This window comes from Ctenopharyngodon idella, chromosome 1 (genome assembly GCF_019924925.1).
Source record: "Ctenopharyngodon idella isolate HZGC_01 chromosome 1, HZGC01, whole genome shotgun sequence".
Lineage (NCBI taxonomy): Eukaryota > Metazoa > Chordata > Actinopteri > Cypriniformes > Xenocyprididae > Ctenopharyngodon > Ctenopharyngodon idella.
In genome coordinates, this window is record NC_067220.1 from 37949196 (window position 1) to 37972298 (window position 23103).

The following is a 23103-nucleotide window of genomic DNA, read 5'->3' on the forward strand; positions in this document are numbered from 1 at the left end:
ATAAATTTATGTAGTTGCTGTGGAGTTGATTCAACTCATCGACTAGCATGTGCCGTCATGTTAATGTTTTGTGCAAATCCAGCGTTGAATTAACTCTCGTTTATGAAGCAGTCTGGCGTAAAATGACGGCATGGCAACAACACTCTACTACAACTCTTCCTCTTCTCTAAAGCAGCCCAACATGGCCTCACCCCTTTGTTGCGTGTTCCCGGGGACAGGGTTTATGTAAATTTTAGGGTTTGTTATGTCACCAAACCGGGAAGAAGCCTGTTGTAGTCCCTACCAGCCATTTGTTGTAGTCTTTAAAAAGCGATTTCTGTAAAAGAAAATATCTCCCTTTGCATTGAACTTTGAGCATCACAACTCTGCAGACATTATTTATGCTCTAACAGCAACATTACACACTAACTAAAGCTAAAAATGTGAAATCATAATCAAAAACCCCTTTACATATTAAAGGCACAATATGTAAGATTTTTATATTAAAATATCCAAAAACCACTTGCACAGTGTTATATATTTCGTTCAGCTGTGTACTTACATTATCCTAAATGTTTCCAAGAATTTGTAAATTCAGAGAAATTCACAATTTTCAATAGTGCCCGTCCCTCCCTTGTCGCCTGTCAATGACGTAATATCTGCGTTATCCTTGGTTTCCATTTGCGCCGCACAGTAACCATGGCAACAGACGTGGACAGCTGCGTAACTAGCGGCATGCGGTTGTTTCGTTCAAACATTATGGACCATGGCAAGCAAACTTTTGGACAAAAGGAGAAATAAAATGAGGATCAATATCGGTGTGGCGTTTCCAAGATGGCGAGAGCTTTGCGACAACTTTGACTTGACAGAGACGCCGCTCTTTCGCTTTATTAGACAAGGTAAGCAAATGTAGCCTACATAAGACGAATCAATGTTATAACTCAATATCATCAGTAAGATATTCTAATGTTGATCTAGCTTACTGTTAGTCTCATGCAGCCAACAAACTAATACACAGAATAACATTACAACTTTCAACACTCTTAGATGCAGTTTAGTATGATAGTGTAACGTGAGACCAAGTGAAACAGCGCTGCGTTACCTCACAATTTTAATTCGTCAAGTAAACTGACCTGTATGAGTTGTATTTCAGCACTTGCGAGTAGTTCGGTAGAATGAAATGTCCTCATTCCTTTATATCCCCTGGGACTCGCGTGTGGCACTGATATCTGTCTCTCATTAGCAATCGCGCCCGCGATTCTCAGCCACGCCCTGTTTCATACCACAGTCATGTTAAAAACATGAATGCATTCACTCATCCATAAACATTATTTCTCCATAAACATTATTAGATCCATCGACATGACAAGTTCCATGATTCTACACTCATTCAATGCGTCATCAATCTACGCCTTAGTTATTGTTTTGAAGAGTTTAGCGACCCCTAGCGGCGAAAAAAGCATACATATTGTACCTTTAATACTGACATTGACAATCAAACACATCTACTGAGTTGACCTACGCCATATAGCCAGAGAACTTCACTCATATAAACATTCAACATTTTTTTGAATATTTTCAATAATCATATTAACAATCGATCATGGCAGGGTGAAACATCTTGCAAATAGTGATCCCTCCCTGTAATTGTTCTGCAAACAATTTCAGTGAAATTCATTGTGGATTGGTGGTAATATTCTCTGTTTTAGGGTGATCTGTATCAACAATGGTCCAATGAAGATCTTGCCCACCTCTTTCAGAGGCAGAACAGAAAGCTCTGATTAGAGTACATAAACCACAAACACTTTTTTTGTATTTTATTTGTTTTAAGTTTTTGAAAGTTTTGTAATTTTTCCCAAAAGAAAAAAAAAATCCTGAGGTATTCACAATATAATGGCATTTCTTTCATTTGAAATGAGAAAACAACAAAAACGTGGGGAAGAGGGCATCAAAATGATGATAAAACTGTAATGGCTGTATTTCAATACAATACAACAGTTTGGGATATTTCTGCTCCATTCGAATATTGGTACCCAAAAAAAGAAAACATAATAAATAGTAAAAAAACAAAAACAAAAAAAACAAACAATATTCACAAAAGACAAGCTGTTGTAGTTGCGTCTTATTTTTAAAATACCACATCAAATATTAGTTTAAATCAAACTAATTCCAAAAATTAAAAATGTTGCTTCATAATATCTATGTTCTATAACTTTCATATATCCATATACCAGAAAACATGAAAGGATGTCTAAGTTTGTCGTTGGCACAAAGCATTTCTAATTTTTACAATATATTTTCCAAGCTGTTTAAAGATGCCAACATCAATAAAGTACATTATGGAAATCTGTTCTTTTTGACTTGAACAGCTTGTCAACGGCCGCATCAAACAGAATTAGCAGGTTTAAACACTTCTAAATTCCATCTATGAGAGTCAAATAGAATTTGGTGAACTACATGGTTCTAAACTCCATCATGACAATTTTTAATAATAATAACAATAATAATTTAAAAACCTCCAGTGCAACAGCAGCTAAAAATTGTGAGATTTCCACATAAAGACACATTGTAACCATACAGCAAAACAGAGCTGTGATAACAGCTCTAGAGGAAAGAAAATGAGCTACACAAAAAAAAAAAAGAGGGGGAAAAAAGAAAAGAAAAACAGAGCAATAAATGATTGCTTAGCTTCAACAGAAAAAGACACACCTTTGATGCAACATTCCCAGGAACCATTGGTGAAACAATAACTCGCAATCTGTTCCACTTTTCTCATCTTAATTTGGTGTGATCTTAACCCTGAAGATAATAGTATAACAATAATAAGAGCAAACAAAATGGTAATCGTATTCAAAAAAATAAAACGGTTACAAAGGACCACAACGGATACAAAATAATAGACTTTTGGTTTTCTAACAGCTGAAGACACAATGTCTTGCTAAAACCTCTCTTAGCACTCACAGATCAACAGACACAAATACAACATGGAAGAAAAACAAACAAAAGGTCAAGAATCAATACAAATGACAATATCATTAATGGCTTGAAATCAGCCAATGATACAAGTAAAAATTGTACAATGCATATTAAGATCAATAAGTCAGGAGACATAAAAAGGCAAAAGTGTGTCTTTTTCTAAAAACACAATGTATTGGGGGAAAAAAAATACAGGATATATATGTAAAAATCATAAATAAAGAAAATATTCGTCTCCCCTCCCCCCCCACAACAAAATGTAAAATCAATGGCAGTTACTTCAGAGATCATAACATGCAATTGATATACTTACAGCACTTGACAAACTATTTCTCCGAACTACCAACCCCAAACACGCCCCACCCACCCCATCCCAGTACAATCCTTAAATATGTCAGCTCATTGAAGAAAAAAAAAAAAAAAAAAAAAAAACACTCTCTCTATTGATCACAAATTCTCTCTCCGCACCAGCTGAGGAAGTGATATTCACTCGCTCGTCACAGAGATAAAGAGACTCCAGTAGTTGTGTATATACAGGAAGTTCAGGAGGGAAAATGCAAACGGACTTGATTTGAGTGACTGCATAGTGAGTATTTGGTTTAATTACAGATGGGGCATTATTATGATAATTTAAAAAAAATAATGACAATTCTAAAAAAGTAATAAAGACTCATACAACATGACGGCAAAGTACACGCCTGAGCACACACTCCAAAAATAACAGTGATGCTGCAACACACGCGCACACACACACACACACACAGATACACATACACAGAGAGAGAGAGAGATAAACAATAATGCTAATGAAACAGCAGCACGCACTGGTTTAGTTAACATCATTTGGTGTTCAGGGGTGTGTAACTACTACCACCGCCAGAAATGGGTGCGGTATCTCTGTCCTATTCACAGAAACGCCTATTTCAAAAAATAAAACACACAAATAACTGATGCTTTGATTCAATTAAAAGCAAATAAAAAAATAATTACAAATTAAAAACAAATTAAAATAGTGCCAGAAAACAGTGAATGGAAGTACACTTTAAACCAAGCATAAACCATAAGGATCAGCATCTCAGATCATTTTTCCTTAGAGGTGTCTATGGAAGCTTGTTTCTGCCATGGAATTAAAAAAAAAAAAAAAAAAAAAAAAAAAAAAAGGTAAATCGCAACTTATCTCGCAATTCTGTGAAAATTGTGAGAAAAAGTCAGAATTGTGAGATATAAACTTGCAATTGCATGAAAAATGTCAGAATTCATTTCTCACAATTCAAAGTTTATGACTCGCAATTCAGAGAAATATAAAGTACGAATTGTGAGATATAAATTCTCACAATATAAAAGTTTCTCGCAATTCTATTTTTTGCAATTGCAAATTAATCTCTCATAGTTCCTTTTTTTTCCCGTTAAATAAAGTCAGAATTGCAAAACAAACCAATAAAATTGTGTTTATACCTTACAATTCAGACTTTTTTTCCTGTAATTGTGTTTCTCACAATTGACTTTTTTCCCTGTAATTGTTTATATCTCGCAATTCTGACTCTTTTTCCTGTATTTGTGTTTATATCTCGTAATTCTGACTTTTTTCCTGTAATTGTGTTTATTTCTCGTAATTCTGACTTTTTTCCTGTATTTGTGTTTATATCTCGCAATTCTGACTTTTTTTTCATAACTGTGAATTTATATCAATTCTAACTTTATTTCTTGAGATTGCGAATTAATCTCTCAATTCTTTTTTTATTTTCCAGATTTTTTCCAAGAATTTGGAATTCTGGGAAAAAGTAAGAATTGCAGAGTTTATATCTCGCAATTTTGACTTTTTTTTTCCTTGTAATTGCGAGTTTACATCTAGCAATTCTGACTTTTTTCTCACAATTGCGAGTTTATATCTGTGAGATATAAATTTGCAATTGCAATTTTTATTAAACAAGCTTCCATAGGCGTGTGTGTGTGTGTGTGAGCAAAATAAAACCCCAACAGTGAAGGGTGAAGGACTGAAAAATAACATAGCACTAAGATGCCATTTCCAGTACCTCACCCCCCACAGTCTTGCAGGAAATTACATACATGAAGCTGTATATCCCTCATTCGAGGTCCTTAGAATAACAATCCAGCATCATCTAGTATAACAATAATCATCCTAATGACAACAACGCCACTGGTTTGAATTTGCTTTATTGATGACGCCTTTGGTGTGTAATGCTGCGGTCATATCTATAAGGTCTACTGAGAGAATGACGGACAGACAGACAGGCAGGTCGCACAGTATCTGTGATGAATATCAACACCAAACAGGAAACCAGTGTTATGTTGACAGCAAGAGTCCTGTTAGAGATTCTATTTGGCATCTGAAAGGAGTGAAGAAACTATTGGGAGGGCAATAGTTACAGCTCATTGTTAAATATAGTGTTAGAAAAACAAAAACAAAGGATTTTACACATTTCCTGTGTTTTATTAGCTCTTTTGATTAATTTGTCAATCCAATTCAGTGGAAAACTTCCAAAATGTCTATCATGATCAGATCCAAAAGAATCTGCAAACTGATGAATTTGGGGCAAAATCTCCAGAATTCTTTTACTAAATAGTTGTTATTGCATAGTCAAATTAACACAATCGAAGCAGCCAAAATATTTAACGAGGTGAATAATAACCGATTAGGTGATGAATAAAACTCATGAATTCATCCACCACAGGACGGACACAGGAGGACAATTACAAACATATCTGCTTGCGTGACCCACAGCTAATGGTGTAATAAGGGAAATCTAGCTCAAATATATATAGATATTACCAGCTGGTGTCTATTATTTTGTACAAATAACTGGAAGTCATTCTTATTAGTTGCTTAGAGTGAACGGTGACGCTTGTGAGTTGGCATAGTGCCATAGTTTCAAAAACAAACTATTGAGATATAAATATAGATATAGGTATATATATAGATTCTCAATTTACTTCCTTGCTTGGTTTCTCTATGTCTCTTAATGAACCACATCATGCGTTTTACAGGTAATCATTCTTGTATTTGGTAAATGTGTCGACATTGCAGTGTTTTATGCATTTGGTTTAGAAAAAAAATAAAGATTCATCCTTTGGGGAATATAATCACTGAGAGCAGCATCTAAAGTAAACAGTAGCAGCAGTAAGATAATAAATAAATATAATAATAATAATAATAATAATAATAGCAGATAATAAGAACAAAGTTTCAAGGATAATAAACAAAACAGTAAGATGCAAAACACAAACTAAAAATAACTCTAAAAATAAAAATTGGTACATTGGTTCAAAATGATTGAAAGCTTTTATGCAACGTCCAGCTAGCTCACAACACAGCGATCTATAAAACAGCCAACACCTGTTACGGTCAGCCCTGAAATATCACCAAACCTCTCAAAAAAAAAAAAATCTATACTTTCTATAAGACTTCACTGGAGACTTTCTTTCATACTTTCATATGCCTTTCTCCTAATTTTCTCTCGCGTCCCATTATTTACGTTCATTACTCTTTCTTCAGTCCCTTATATAACAACATACTTCCTGTCTCAACGTACCATTACCCTCTAAATCTTTCATTGCTGATTTGTTTAGTCATATTTTCTTTCTTTTTCCCCCCCTCACACGCTTCCTCACTCAGTCTAGCAGTGATTTGGCTTCTTAAAGCAGTGAATCGTGAACTCTACAGCTTTGGTTGTGAAAGTCGCTGAACATCTTCAGCACGACCCACGAGCAGGTGCTGAAATCCTCTGAGAACAACAGCTTGGCAGGAAAAAAAGCAGTGCTGTGTCAAAAAAAAAAATGCTTTGGTTTGCAGGAACTTAAATGCTCATGGGAAAGAGAGAACAGAGAAGAGAATGAAATGATGAACGGTTGTCTGGGTAGTCGGGTGAATCAGAGCAGAAATGTTCCACTCAAAAAATGAGACTTTTTTTTATTCTTGTGGAGGAAACACTTGAAACAAACTGCGAAAAGTCCAACTCCCCCGCCTGTCTTTCTGAGTGACTCTGACAACATCTCTCATGTTTGCTTTTGGTGACTCTGATTGTGGTTTCAAGACTGAAAAACATTGCTAAATCCTGTTAAAATCCCTATTTCTAACACTTGTCTTCCTGAGGTTGGCATTCTGTATGACTTTACAAATTCTGGGCTAATTTTTTTGTGTTTTATCTAGTGATAGACCGATACATAGTGCAAAATTTGGCCATTTTGTGAAGTCTTTCTAGATATCAGCATCGCCAGTGAAAGTGAAGTGTGTAATTTCTGCATGACTAGCATTAATGGAATTGCACAAATAATGACGTTATTTATAAATGGTATAATAAAATTTTTCTGCAAAGTCCTCCCATCTGCCATTGGTTAGATAAAACAGATAGTCCTGCCCCAAATTCGCACCATTCGTCGAACCAATGTTGTTGGGTAAGGCTGCTCAAACGAACAGATTGCTCATTTATAGTTGTTTTAGCATATTAAATTGGAATATGAAGCATTGTAGCATCGAGAAAATTATACACTTCACCTTTAAAAACACCCTTATCGGTCAACCACTAGTTTTATCTTATTATACAACCTTCTCTCTTAGCCAATATATCTATTTCCATAAATGAAATTCCAGACCAAACTAGTTATAAAAATCTAAACATCAAGGATTAGAATTTCTACCACTAAGAATCACTAACGCTTTAAGTATGTGTTACAATTACTGAAATATATGCTGATTTTTGCTAGCATAGAAAAAAACACTTCTATAAAACATAATTTATGATATATCACAAAGCTATTATCTCGCTAGTTTCTATTTGCTTGGATTCAATTAATGGCTGTGAACAGAAGGTGTACTTGAATCGTACAGGAAAGTGAAGAACTAGGACTGATAAATGGATAACACACACTCACACACACACCATTGCACAGTGTTGTTCGACTACTCTGTTCAGTCCCTGAGTAAGGGGCTACGGAGGACCTCATGACGTGCAGATTTGGATTTTGAAGTGAACTAAATGGATTGTACGCATACTTATATGGCGGTTTGGTGAAACAGTGTTACTGCAAATGTGCGTGTGCGTGCGTGTCACAGTGAGTGTGTTAGACTGCAACCTGTAATGGTCCATCCTGTTCGATGGGTGGATGAGGAGGACAAAAATATTTCAGATTTACATCAAACCTGCCCAGGATTGTCTGTCGATCAGTCAAACTCCAAAATGAACATTCTATCTTTTGTTTCTGCCACTTCTCCCCTCTCAATCGGTCCATTTCCACTCCATCCTGTCTTTTTCGTTAACGTACTTTACATTTCAAACCTGTCCATCTGTGTCTCTACATCAACTTCTCAACATTGCGTCATTCTTTCTCTCCCATTTCTGCCGTTCTCCACCTGGCTACCTGCTGAAGAGAGAGTGGAGCTGGTGATGACTGAAGCACTGGCTGCTGCGAGGAGACTCTGTGCGCTCCATCACCGTCTGGAACCAGCCCGCCACGTCTACCTCTGACACCTCGTAACGACGGATAAAACTGTGTTCCTATAGAAAAAAAATAGACAATGATCAGAACAGGCTACTTAAGATGTTATATATTTGATATTGAACTGAGTACTAAAACTAACGCTCAAGTTACAGGGGAGATTGATACTTACAAGCAGCTTGTGGTATTTTGGCCTTTTTCTGTGATCCTTTGTGAGGCTGCATATAAAGAAGATAAAGAAAACTCAGATCTGTAGAAAACTCATACCCAAACAACTGACTGATACTGGTGCTAAAACTTTATGTTTATTTAAATGTGGGCGTACCAGTCTTTGACGAAGGACTGAAAGTCAGGGGAAAAGCCCATGCTGAGAGGAAGGACCGGCGGGTCCTCTTGCAGAACTTTGGTGAGAACCTCAAAGTCTGTTTTGCAGTTCTTGTAAGGAAACTGTCCTGTTGCTAGCTCCACCTACAGGCAGGGAAGAATATAATCAAATCACATTTAGTTATTTAAGTAGATTGTGTTTTGAAATGCAGCTCTTTAATTACATTTACAATACCATTCAAAACTTAGGGGTTGGTAAGATTTGTAATGTTTTTAAAAGAAGGTTCTTATTCTCACCAAGGCTGCGTTTATTTGGTCAAAACTACAGTAAAAACAGTAATATTGTGAAATATTATTTTAAACTAACTGTTTTGCATTATAATACATTTTAAAAAGTAATTTATTCCTGTGATGGTAAGGTTAAATTTTCAGCATCATTACTCCAGTCTTCATAGTCACACGATCCTTCAGAATTGATTCTAATATGCTGATTTAATGCTCAATTATTATTGGTCAATTATTAATAATGGTTCTTATTATTATCAATGTTGAAAACAGTTTTTGCTGCTTAATCTTTTTTGTGGAAACATGCATTGTTTCGACAAATTACGTCCTTCCTGAATAAAAGTATTCATTTCTTTCAACAACAACAAAAAAAAAAAAAAAATCATACTGACACCAAGTTTTTGAATGGTAGCATTAAATTCCACATCTAAGCAAAGTAAAAGAGTGATCAAAACATATAATAATTATATAACACCCCCTACATGAAACCAAGTGCTGGCCAGCAAAATAATCCCAGTAAACAAGGGTCAGCTCAACAAGATGTAGGAAGAACTCACCAGAGAAATGCCAAGACTCCAGACGTCAGCTCTGATGTCATAGTCTGGCTTACTGGGGTCTGGAGGGTCTATTCTCTCAGGCTAAAAACAAAACAAAAAAACACAAGAGATGAAAAATATGCAAGATGCATAATATGGAAAAGGCTGTCACTGAGTAAAACAGTAATTCCTATATTATGTCCACCTTTTGCTTTAATGACAGCAGGATAAATTAGCATTTTTGATTAGCGACTAGGGGTGTGCCCGAATACTAAATCCGCATTTGGAAAGGCACAGGGAAAATAAAACGTAGTCTACGGAGCCCCGAAAGGGACATGGTTAGTCGTTTGCTAGCAGGAGCCTGTTACTTAGTAGTAAACAGATTTCACTTACCACGTAAAGAGAGTAAGTAGAGATAGCTGATAGGACAATGGTGAATGGTTTGCAGTTCCTGAGCATCACTGACAAATATCTAATCTTGTGAAATGTGTAATAAGTACTGATGCTCTCTAGTATACACACAGAACGTGTGATTGCGAACCTCGAAAGTGAAAGTAAAAGTACACTTGCATTCAAAAGCGATTTCAATACTTCGCATATTAACAGCAGTTTCCTGAAGCTGGCAAATTATTTACATTATAAGTACCCAACTATATAATTGCGAGAGAAAGCATATTATATATATATATATATATATATATATATATATATATATATATAGAAAGAAACATATTTTTTCCTCCCATCTCATGTAGGGCTCCGTAGTACACGTCATTTCCTTTCCGAATATGGTATTCGGGCACATCCCTATTAGCAACCTACAAATACTGCAGAATTTTATATATATAATTTAAATTTTACCCCATAATGTTGCTTTGGTTTTATATTTTTTCAAAATCCTCAAACTTTATGACATTAAAACCCCACTGTATGCTCACCGCCATGTAAGCAGCACATCCGGCGCTGCGAGTCTTGGCCTTAGAATCCACCAGTCGGCCACTGATGCCAAAATCACACAATTTGATCTGCCCTTTGGCATCCAACAAGATATTAGATGGCTTCACGTCTCGGTGAATGACTCCGTGTTTCTCTTTCAGATAAAGCAGAGCCTTCACAATCTACATACAAAAAGAAAAAGTGAGAAATAGGATCTGAGAGATTTAACTTGCAAACAGAACAGTATCTAACCAATAGTAGATGCCATTCTGAATCTGGTGAATTTAAAGTCTTACAGCCACAGTCATCTTTCCCAGAATGGCCTCTGGTATGGGACCCTGGATCCTCTTCTTCAGCTTCTCTGCACACGTCCCCATTAGTTCCATGGCGATGAACACATCCGTCTACAGAGGAAGAGACACCCTTAAATAAATAAATAAGTAATTCAATATATTTAAAGTGCCCCTATTATGCTATTTTAAAGGTTCCTAAATTTGTTTTGGAGATCTACAATAGGTTTTCTGAAAATGGTTTGTTCGAAGATTCAGTCTCTCACTCTACGAGCCTACTCCGCTCTGATTAGCCAGACGGACCAGTCTGTTGTGATTGGTCCACCACGTACAGCTCGTGTCGAAAACAAAATGCCTATTACTGTATCTGAATTTCAGCTCTGAAGGCTTCCTCAAAGCTTGATACACAGTGATAGATCAGAATCAATTCTTTCTTTTAGGAGACAATAACTTTATTTGTCGTACACTTTGATCTTTACAACTTTGCAGACCTTTTACATTCACAAACAATTATATTACACACTGCATGAAAAGTAACCAGGGCACCATAAAGACTTTATTAAAGATTTTCCTGATTTTCTACTGGAGTTAGTACTGGCTGCAGATAAAGTCTTAATTGTTAGTGATATTAATATCCATGAAGATAATGAAAAAGACGCACTGGGATTGGCATTTATAGACATTCTAAACACTATTGGAGTTTGGCAACACGTGTCAGGACCCACTCATTGTCGTAATCATACTTTAGATCGAATATTGTCACATGGAATCGATGTTGATGGCTTTCTGCAGCAGAGCGATGACATCTCGGATCATTATCTAATTTTGTGTATAGTCCATTTAGCCAAGGCTGCAAAACCATCTCCCTGTTACAAATATGGTAGAACTATCACTTCTACCACTAAAGACTGCTTTATGAATAATCTTCCTGATCATTTTCAACTCCTCAACATACCAGATTGCTTAGAAGAACTTCATGTTGCAACAGAAACTACTATCTCTTTTCCAGTATTTTAGACACGGTTGCTCGTTTGTTCTTAAAGAAGATGAGTACACTCGCGCCCTCAAGAGAGCAGCCCGAAAAATGAAGCGCAGCTGGAAGAAAACAAAACTAGAGGTATTTCGCATTTTGTGGAAGGACAGTGTTACTGCATACAGAAAGGCCTTAAAAACTGCTAGATCTGCTTACTTTTAAACTCTCTTAGAAGAGAACAAACACAACCCTAGGTATTTATTTGATACAGTGGCTAAATTAATGAGAAATAAAGCTTCAACTTCAGACAAACAGTACAGCAGTAATGACTTGAATTTCTTGAATGAATTTCTTTACTTGCAAGATTGATACTATTAGAGAGAAAATTATAACCATGGAACAATCTACAGCATCGCATAAGACAATGTGCAATAGACCCCCTGAGGAACAATTCCATTCATTCTTTGCAATAGGAGAGGAAGAATTGTCTAAACTTGTTAAATAATCAAAACCAACAACATGTATGTTAGAACCTATACCAACTAAGCTACTGAAAGTGATGCTTCCAGAATTCACAGAACCTCTTCTTAATATTATTAATCAGTCATTATGATACGTACAAAAAACGTTTAAACTGGCTGTTATTAAACCTCTCATTAAAAGAAACATAACTTGATCCTTTAGAATTAATTAATTACAGACCATCTCTCTTTTCTGTCAAAACTACTAGAAAAGGCAGTATCCTTACAACTATGTTCCTTCTTAGAAAGAAGTAGTATCTGTGAGGATTTAGACTGTATCATAGTACTTAGACTGCTCTTATCAGTTAAAAAAATTAAATTATTTGCTCTTATCATCCAATCAAGGTTGTATCCCTCTACTACTTTACACCACGCATGAAAAACACGATAGAGACGCATGATATAATTTGGCCAGTCAACACAGCCACCTTGTAGGCAGTTATTGCTGTATTTTAACATTATTTCGAGGACATAAAAGATCACAATCTCTACAATTTGCTTGAAAAGTAGATTATGGACGTCTTCAAGACCGATCACGATATAAAATCATCAGATCGCTCACCCCTAGACTGTCTGTCTCATCCTTATCCCGAGGTTACCGTAGTCAGCTGGATCCAGGTCATACCCAGATCAGATGGACCTGCACCTAGACACAACCTCATTGCAGCCCTGAATGTCAGCAGAGACCATGTCTACTAGAACAATCCCCTTGAAGACCTTGTCGACATGACAGCCATTGGCACAGATCCTCAGCAAAGTCCACAAGAACCAGACAAGTCCTCTGCACAGACCCCTATGGCCAGCTTCCTCTCCATACCAGCGTGATGAATCCAATCTTCAAGCAGAGGGAACTGGATGAAATATTTTGAATGCTACCGATCCACAATCTGACTTCTGACGCAGCCTGAATCATAAATCACACCATGTTCGTTCGTTGACCAAAGAAGGACTGGTCCCCCGACTGAGCCTGATTCTTCCCAAGGTTTTTTTTTCTCCATTTCTGTCACCTGTTGGAGTTTGGGTTCCCACTGTCGCCTCTGGCTTGCTTAGTTCGGGACACGTAACATTCAGTAATATTACTGATATAACTGCACTGACACTATTGGATAAAAACTCAACTTATAGCTCAACTGAACTTATTTCATAATTGATGTACTTTACAGTTATTGAACCAAAATGAATCAACACTGAATTGATTTCAACTGAATAATGACTGTTTACTGTTGACTTTTTAGAGCTGCTTACAGCAGAACTGTTTTCTGTTAGCATCACTGAATCATAATTTTCCTGTTTATTACTGTAAAGCTGCTTTGAAACAATCTGTATTGTATAAAGCGCTATATAAATAAAGGTGACTTGACTTGACACTTACATTGGTGACTATTGCTCCATAGCACTGAATGATGTACGGACAGTCATGACTCTTCAACACAACGTCAAGATCCATGAGGATTCTCTTATTCTCGTCTTTATTACCTGTCCTCCTCATTTGCTGCAGGGAAAAACACACACACACACACACACACACACAGGGAACACGCTCAAATAAACACTACTAGAACAACACAATCTATCCACACAAAGAGCAGTGATGTAATTAGTAGACAGTAATTACTCCTGCCTTAACCGCTGTTTTAATGACTCAGTAATTACAAGGAAAGTTCAAGAAGACAAATACATGGACACAAACTCCATCATCCAAAAATTTGAATAATAGTTTCTGGATAATATTTAAATTTCTTTTGGCTTAAGTACAATGACAATATATAAATGGCAATTATTTTTATTTTTGATATCACACCTACTAATTTCCTCAGTAAAAATCTTAAGTTTGAGTCTTAAAATATATAGATATATATGTTTTATAATTTAGGAATGAGGTCCCCTGTGAGGGCATCATCAAATTTAGGGGTCCTTGATCAAAAAGTTTGAAAACCCCTGGTTTAATCCCATCCAGAAAAAGACCAACTCTGTATTATCAGTAGTGATGGGAGAAACGAAGCATTTCGAAACTTTGAATCAATTAAACCACTTGCTTCACAAAATAATTCACTCTTTCGAAGCACTCGTAACGCCACACACTGATGCCTGCTGGTCAGAACAGTGTAAATACCACTTTAATGCAAATAACATGCATTAAAACACCTTTTACAAAACAAATGCACATTTCATTGAAGGTGTAATACTAAATATGTAGTGTCTCCATAATATCTGTTATTTTCTTAAATTGTAGGGCTTATTTAGTTTGTTTTATGGAAAGCTTGGTTAATCAGACCAGTGAGAGACTTTTAACTACAACTCTCCCTCTTTATTATATAAATGTGTCATTAAATGTCTTAAAACCTATAAAACTGATCCGAGATCAGGTAAAAATCATATATATAGACACCGGTTCATGGGTTCACAGAGATCATCACCCCATTAGCAGTGAACCACTGAAATTTCAAAACGTTTCTAAACAGACTTGTTTACTGAAATCACCTGACTATGGCAGTTTTATACAATCCAAATCAATAGTTTGAAGTGAATGATTCGCAAAAGGTTTCAAAGCATGTTTGCAAAGTGTCCATCACTAATTATCAGCAACAATAGGTTGAGCAGAGTGCTGAACTGACCTTGACAGCAATGACATGGCCAGTCTTCTTAAAGCGAACTTTAAACACCTGTCCACAGGTTCCACTGCCGATCTCCCCCTCACTGATCAGATCCGTCACCTCTGCAGGGTAACGCTGGAGAACACACAAGCACAAGTGGTCGGCCACTTTTTCCACATTCAGTACCTCCAGGATCTATAAAGACAGACTCTGACTAGTGACTCACCTGTCCATCAATCTTCAGATATCCGGTTTGTTTCATGATTTCCTGAAGCTTTTGATCGATTTCAGCACTGAAGACGAAACCATAAGCAAGCAACAGATTAACACACCAAGACCTTTACTTTCTTAAAATGAGAACTGAGCAAACTACACCATGCTGTGCATGTGACGTACTTCTCCAGGCTCTTCTGTAGGCTGTAGGGTGGCGTGGGAAGCGTGAGCATTTGTCGGGGTCTGCTAGGGTACGAGGGGTGTTGAGGAGAACTTTCTGAAGAGGATGAGCGACTTCCTCCATCGTTGGCCAATGGTAACTGTAAAGCTGTATAGATAGACCAGAAGGTTGGAAAGAGTGGGGGAAAGGACAGAAGACAGGAAGTCAGTGACCGTCAATTGATGGCCATTACAGGGACAAATGTTCATGAAGGACCCTAAATTAAGAGCCTCAGGTCTGAGGGTCCAGAATCTGACAGCTGATCCAGATTCACTCCGAGGTCTATTTCCCCTCTCTCAGTACAGTAGACTACTAATAACTGGGGGTAACATGTATGAAAATATTGTCAAACTGCAACATGCTTATTTTTAAATGCCATTCTTCATTTTCTACTGTATGTTGGTAATTAATATAATATAATATCATATAATATAGCTTTCAATGTTGAAATAATAATATTAATATAAATTATTAAATAATAAAATATAATATATATAATAAAATTTCTAATTTACTGTTATTACAACAATTATAATAAAAATTGATTTGTTTTCTAATTATTTTAATAAGATAATAAAAAAATGTTATCTAATGAAAATAATAATTATTATTGTTAAATAATAATAAAAACAAATTTGTTTAACAATTATTATTGTTGATGTTATTATAGATAAAATCATAAGATATCTGTCTCATAATAATAATAATAATAATAATAGATTTCTTTCTAATAATAATAAATATATTAATGATCTTTTAAAATATGACCTGTTTTTTCTTGACAGGTTTTGTGAGATTCACTACAACTTGATTGTGAGTTGTGGGGCACATTTTGGGTCAATGTTTAATTACCGTCCAAGTCAAAGTCAAAGTCTGTTTTACTGTCTTAAAGACATTTGTGACTATTTAAAATCCTGAGGAAATATCAATAATATTTCCCCAGTAAATCAGTAATAACTGTCCATGTCATGCCAAGATCAGACACACTCATACACAGAAGTGAAAAGGCTGCCAAACAGTGAAAACCAGCCATTGGAGTTAGTGTTAGCATTCCCAGCATGCACCGGGGCAGAGTCTTATGAGAGACAAGCAGAAGTCACCAACGGGTGACATTTGACATTCGCTCACCAAACCGTGCAAAACTAAACATTTTATACATTTTCTACATGTTGTTTGAGCATAGAAATGACACTGCTTTTTCAGGGTTGGACAAAAAGTAAATAAAGAGGAAAAGGAGAAAGGAATAACTGTTGAACTTCTGATTCCTGCTCAGGAAAACCTGTTCATGGGAGAGAATCGGTTAGCTTAGGTTAGTCAGTGAGGTCAAGCAATTCGGTGCAGAAACCCCTGCTGGACGCACACATACAGGCGGCTACACGGCCGTAATTCACAACTGTGCAGAAAACAGAGCCGAAGCCGTCTCTTCCGGAAAGAGCGGACAAAGAGCTGAGAGACAGGAGAGGCCAGACAAGCTCAAACCCAACAGTTACTCAACACAGAAGACCTTGTCGAGTGCCGTCATAGCTTTGTGTTTGTGTGTGGAGGTGTTCACTCAGTCGGGCCGTGCAGTTATAGCCACAACATGCACAATGTCTGATCTTCCAAAAAACAAGTTAATCCTACACACAGGTCTCACACCACACACACGCTCGCAGATCCCTTTTCATGTTCAGGTGGAAAAAGGGAATGAGAGATGGAATTAAAGAAATGAAAGGAAGAAAATAAGATGAAGATTTTTGAATATAGACAAAGTGAACAAAAATAGTGTGAGAGTTCAACACTGAAAGTAAGGAAAATGGATGTGTTCCCTAAACAAACACCATGCATTTGATGAAATTATAGAATTTATGTAAATGAGATTAATGAAAGAAAGCTGTATGAGATTAAAGCCAACATGAAATAACCCTGAAATTACCCTATTTACTTTATTAATTTACTTTTCGGAACTTATTAACAGTTTGGGGTCAAGAGAATTTTTTTTTAAAGAAATTAATAGTTTCATTCAGCAAGGATGCATTAAATTAATCAAAAATTACAGTAAAAATGTATAATGTTAAAAAAGTGCTTTTGAACTTTCTATTCAAAGAATAAATGCATCCTGGATTCCACAAAAATATTAAACTGTACGACTGTTTATAACATTTATAAGAAGAAATAATATTTCTTGAGCAGTAAATCAGCATATTAGAATGATTTCTGAAGGATCATGTGACACTAAAGACTGGAGTAATGATGCTGACAATTCAGCTTTGCATCACAGGAATAAATTACTTTTTAAAATATTTCTGTTTTTGATCAAATAAGATACAGCCCTAGTGAGCATAGACATCTTTCAAAAACATGTAACTGACTTTGTTTCTTAAACTTCAGATGTGATTATAATTTATAGATAAATTACAAAATGAATTAAAAGGTAAATTCAGTAAACGTTTAAACTTATTTAATCTTACACATCAACGTTTAAATATTAAACAGCTTGAACTCTGCTTAATAGCAGCACACAGAAAATTATCTAAATTAAGATAATCGTATTTTACTTCCATACAAAACTGCAACATTATTCTGAAAGAGACATAAGTGCATGATAATCCAGAGAGGGAAAAAAAGGATTTAATTGTTTTTCATCAACATGTAGGAACCAGAATCTGCTTCTGGCACAACTTTCCTCTCAAACCACTTTCACACCAATCAATTACTGTTGAAAAAAATCAAGTCCTTTCTTGCATTTATTCTTGTTGAAGACCCTGTTTCACACCACAATGCGAAAGTAAAAAGGATTGCAAATGCCATTTCATGTTGACTTTTAGAAAGAGCGTGAGGAAGAGACAAAAGGAATGATAGTTAGTAGAATATTAAAATGGAGAAGAATGACTGAGAAAGAGAGAAGTGAGCAAAAGAGAGATTGAAGTGAATGTAACCTGCAAGGTAAAGAGGGAGAGAGAGGGTGATGCAGCGTGATGTAGTGATGATGATGATGATGATGATGATGATGGTACCTGCGCGCTGGGAGGGAGCTGGAGCTGGACTGAGCTGGATCACGATGACTAGATACAGAGGAGAGAAAATACACACACACACTCATTACAAAAAACAAAAAAAAGCCCACACACACCTACGGGAATCACTGTGTCCTCTCTTCATAGGTTATGATTCACCTTCAACACAAGCACACTACCATCTAGCCTATTTAATACTAACACCACCTAAGAAAAAACACACACACACATCCAGCTAATGACAGAATCCCCCAATATAAGGGGGAAATCTGTTAATTAAGCCAAATGGATTTAAATATGGTAATATTACTTACACCTGAGAAAGCACTACACTAGGCTGAAACCCTAACCCAAAACAAAAATTCTGTAGGTGTAGGTGTGTACGATATTGACAATTTCTGTCTCAAATTTTTTTTGGATTTTGACGATATTTTGCTTCTTCCACAGAAGAAAGAATGTCATACAGTTTTGGAATGACATGAGGGGGGAGAAATTCATGACAGTTTTCATTTTGGTGTGTACTGTCCTTTTAAATTGATTATTAGTCCAGAGATTCCCAAACTTACTGTACACGTATAGATTAATCCTTATTAAAGCTACTTAAGTTATTCAATCAATATCAGTGAGTGATTTTCGTTTGTCATTTGTTGTTTAATTATCATTAATGACAGACAGCAGCAGGTTTATTAGGCTACTGTCACTTTAAAGCCAATGCACGGATCCAGTATACTGTTACAGATGCATTTTCTTTCTCAACTGTGTACGTTTACTTAAGCCATAACCCACTGTATTTGCGTGAATACTCTCCAAAAAAGGCATTTTGACATTTCTAACATTTTTTTGTTTAGGTGCCTTTTCAAAAGCCCATTTGCTTATCCGCGTTCGGCTCCAACTCGGAGCGCGCACACAGAAAGCCGCCTGGAGAACAGTATCTCTTTTGTGGCTTAATATGTTTTTAATAACAAAACACATTTAATATCAAACATGTCCCGCAGTTTAGCAACAGTAGACTGCATTTTACACCACTTATTTGGCTAATTTGGATGTTAAGTTTGGGCTTTTAGGGAGGAAAGAAAGCACATCGCTGTGAAAGAAAGGTGCACAGGACAAAATGGGGCAGCAGCACAATAATCATTTTACCTCGATTATCTTGTTTTCATAATCGCTGGAAGCCAAAATCAAAATCGAAATTGCGTTACGATTAATCACACAGCCCTAGGTCATATCAAATGATGCTATTTTAAAAGTTCATTATTTTGACTATTGGGTGTAATAGATTCAGTTAACATTCTTTAATGTTCAAAAAAAACATTATTTTTTTTACATACTGCACATTATAGCAGAAGCACCTCTATTCCCAGTCTGTCTGAAACACGCTGATTTCTACAAAGCCCCTCCTTCTGAAAAGCTCAGTACACTCTGATTGGCCAGCAGACCCAGCGTGTTGTGATTGGCCAAACACCTCAAGCGTGTCGGAAATGTAATGCCCCTTACCATAATCACGATGCAAGCTAAGCTTCTAAGGCACACAGTTAATACTGTCATCAGTTTTACAATACGAGTTCAAGCCCTAGTTGGATTCTGTTGCAAAGTAGTCTTTCTATATAACCTATAGCGCTTTACTCTCCCAGGTTCAGAAAGCTGTCCTCTGTAAAAATGTGCTGTGCACAAGAAAAATTTTGAATTGCTCAGGAACAGCATAATCTTAACCTTTCATCTGTTTTCGGAAGGCCAAACAAAGCTGTTTTGCTTGCACATCTAAACACACAGTGTCTCCATGACATACAACACTACTACAATTCACTGGGGGTGTAACGATACCATCATGTCACGATTCGATACATATCACGATACATTATTGCGATATTCTAAGACAGGGTTGTCCAAACTACGGCCCGGGGAAAAATTTCAAACGGCCCGCAGCCTGTCTATTAAAATCTGTTATACATGGCCCGCCATGCATAATTTACAAATTGTGCAGTTTCACAATGTCAACACAAGGTGGCAGTACTAGAATTTAGGCCAGGGAAACATTAAAGCGCCAAAAGCGGAACAAAACAGCGCTACTTGTGCGCAGCGCACAGGGCGCGACTCCCGAGCTCACAAATGTGTTTACTTGCTGAGTGTCTCGATCAGACGATCACTAAACAGCCAGTGAGAAGTGTTCGAGTTCAGCGTAGAGGTCTCAGGTACAAGCTGCAAATCTCTCTGTGATTTAAGTCAGTTGAAACAGCGCTGACTTAATCAACAACACTAACGTGCAAATCAGGAGAAACATTGAGACGATCCAGTTAGAATACTTTTAAACCAACAATTCAACATCATTTATCATGGAATTACAGTGGTAACACTACCTGTAACTGTGGTATTTTGTCAGAAATGTAGGATAATATCTCATTGTAATTAATTTTTAATGTAGATATGTATTAAATGAGTAATAAAGGCCAAATTACTTACTATTTTTTGTCATAAACTTGCAGTTTTGTGCATTCGTATTTATATATTAAATACCCTAAAGCCATTCTATGTAGCGAGGTGCCATATGTGGTTTATATATATATATATATATAAAAAAGGAACCGGCCCGGCCCCCAGATGTGTCCACAACATCGAATCTGGCCCCCTTTTAAAAAAATGTGGACACCCCTGCTCTCAGACATATGGTAAAAGGATAACAAAAAATGTACTGTTGATCAAAATGCTAAATTTGGTATTACATTGGGGGTAGAAATAAATAGGCTTGGACTTGGTGCTGGTAACCCAATGACATGGTGACACCAGAATAAAAATATTCATGATTCTAACGCTGAAACACAGATTTACTTTAGATGAATATGTTTTCACTCTGTCACTGACTAGATATATTTAAAATAATGTAGGCCACTTTTTACTGGTAACATACAGTAAGACATTTGGCATTATCAGGACCTACAAATATTCCCCCCATTGCATCATTATACATTATATTCAACATTATATATTGTAGTTTATTGTAGTACTGATGTTAAAACTCTGTAAACTTGGATTTTTTCCCTCACACAGTAATTTTCATTTTGGGTGAACTATACACAACACATATTGTCACTATCCACGATACGATATTATTGCATTTTTGTATTGCGATATATTGTGACACGATATATTGTTACACTCCTACAATTCACTGAAGCCTCAACCCTCGTCTTCTCTCTTTGCGTACGCCTTTGGGCAGGCATTATGTTACTATTTCACATTGTGACCTAGACGTTTGAGGAAGTAATATCCGGACTTCGATCAAGGTGTTTTAGACAGGTCTGCTGTTAGAACAAATCGCTTTGTAACTTGGCGAATCGTATACACGCACAAACAGATTACAAACTAAAGAAAAAGGAAAACATTAAAAAGCATAAAAAACCCTTTTTAAAATGATTCTCAGGTCTTTTACTTTTCACTGATGAAAACAGCAAAACATCAGTGAAACAATTTCATTGATAATGCTAAATGTAAACATAGGATAAGGAATTAGCACATGCTGTTTACTGGCTTCAGTCACTGTCTATGACCATGTAACAGCATCCAGAGACTAAATTATTTCTGCATTTTATACAGACACAAGCGGTCAATCTGAAAGTGTGTATGATTAGAGTAAAAAAGTGCCAGCACAAGACAACAATTGACAGGAACATTGAGCATCCAGAAACTTAATGTGCTGGGACATCAGCACATCAATTCAACCACACTGTCAGTGAATATTTCTGTGTGTGGATGAGGTTTGAGAACAGATCTTACACTTCACTTACGCAGGAACAGCCCAAATCTTTCACATAAAATGAATGTTAAAACACTTTTAATGATATGAAATGTTTCCCTTCATCTCTATAAATCACTACAATGTGGCCATGGTTTCAAGACAGTTCTCTTAGAGACAAAGATTTAAGACATTAAATTATAAAGGAGAAAGAAAACATGTATTTTCTCTAAATACCTACTAGTGACAGTCTCAGAGAAAACCCAAACCAGCAATTCACAACAACACAAGTCTGCCATGACTGATGACTTTACAACACTAAACACCAACAGCCATCTCTAAATGATGATATTCCCACTAATACTATGTGAGAACAGACAACAATCTGACAGATAAATGACAAAACAGTCTTTCAGACAGATAGAAATGTGAGAATCAGACAGACACATAGTCAGAATGATATGTGAGTATCAGGGCCTGCTAAACAGCTAGCCGCCAGGCTAACGCTAGTGAGCTGACTGCCAGATATTTTTATTTATTTATTTTAAAGACCAAACCCGTAATAAACCATTTGGAATACAAACTCTGATAAACAAAACCCCCCTAGATCATTAAGAGCGAATCATGAGGGTGAATGTGAGTGAAGTGTCAGGATTTTATCGGTTTGTTTGTTTATATCATGTAGAATGCATTTCATCCCTCCGTCATTATGATCAATCACCCGTTCACTCTCTCAAACACTCACTTGGCCTCGGACGCGACCGCTGCGGGCTCATGTCGATGTTCAGGTCGATTCGTTTGCGGGCTTCTTTATTTTCCTGCTTGAGTTTCTCCTCGATTCGGGAGAGTCTCTGCTCCAGCGACGACATCTTGAAAACTTCAGCAGCACCATCAAGCGCCGCGACTCACTGCTCTCTAGCGGCGACAGAGGAAACACAGCGCTTTCACAACTGCCCTCTAGCGACCAATGAGCAGAAAAGGCAAAATAGTTTATCTAAATATATAAAATTAGCTCCCAAGGACACACAGAAATCAATCACTAATCATATTTTTGTTTATGTATCCAGGAGAATATTCTT

General features: G+C 36.5%; 1 protein-coding gene across 2 annotated transcripts; it reads right to left on the minus strand.

The window, feature by feature from the left end:
• Nucleotides 1–1781: 1781 nt before the first annotated feature.
• Nucleotides 1782–22963, minus strand: map2k7 (mitogen-activated protein kinase kinase 7). 2 transcript variants are annotated; one of them, XM_051897723.1, is made up of 12 exons: nucleotides 22770–22963; nucleotides 18298–18345; nucleotides 15265–15409; nucleotides 15095–15161; nucleotides 14890–15003; nucleotides 13647–13766; nucleotides 10787–10894; nucleotides 10493–10672; nucleotides 9576–9656; nucleotides 8735–8877; nucleotides 8582–8627; nucleotides 1782–8468 (listed from the first exon to the last, which is right to left on the minus strand). In XM_051897723.1, exons 1-12 carry the CDS (start codon nucleotides 22891–22893, stop codon nucleotides 8328–8330), a joined length of 1317 nt encoding a protein of 438 aa, XP_051753683.1. In that variant the 5' UTR covers nucleotides 22894–22963; the 3' UTR covers nucleotides 1782–8327. The 2 variants fall into 2 exon arrangements, with proteins under 2 accessions (XP_051753683.1, XP_051753693.1); XM_051897733.1 differs by lacking the exon at nucleotides 18298–18345.
• Nucleotides 22964–23103: the final 140 nt, after the last annotated feature.

Bases quoted from the DNA above. Each gene is read 5' to 3' on its own strand.
- map2k7 (XM_051897723.1), bottom strand. From the start codon at position 22,893: ATGTCGTCGCTGGAGCAGAGACTCTCCCGAATCGAGGAGAAACTCAAG. The intron at 15,410-18,297 runs GTACCATCATCA...CTATCTATACAG, and splicing joins AGCTCCCTCCCAGCGCGCAG to CTTTACAGTTACCATTGGCC. The intron at 8,878-9,575 runs GTGAGTTCTTCC...CCCTGCCTGTAG, and splicing joins GGAGTCTTGGCATTTCTCTG to GTGGAGCTAGCAACAGGACA.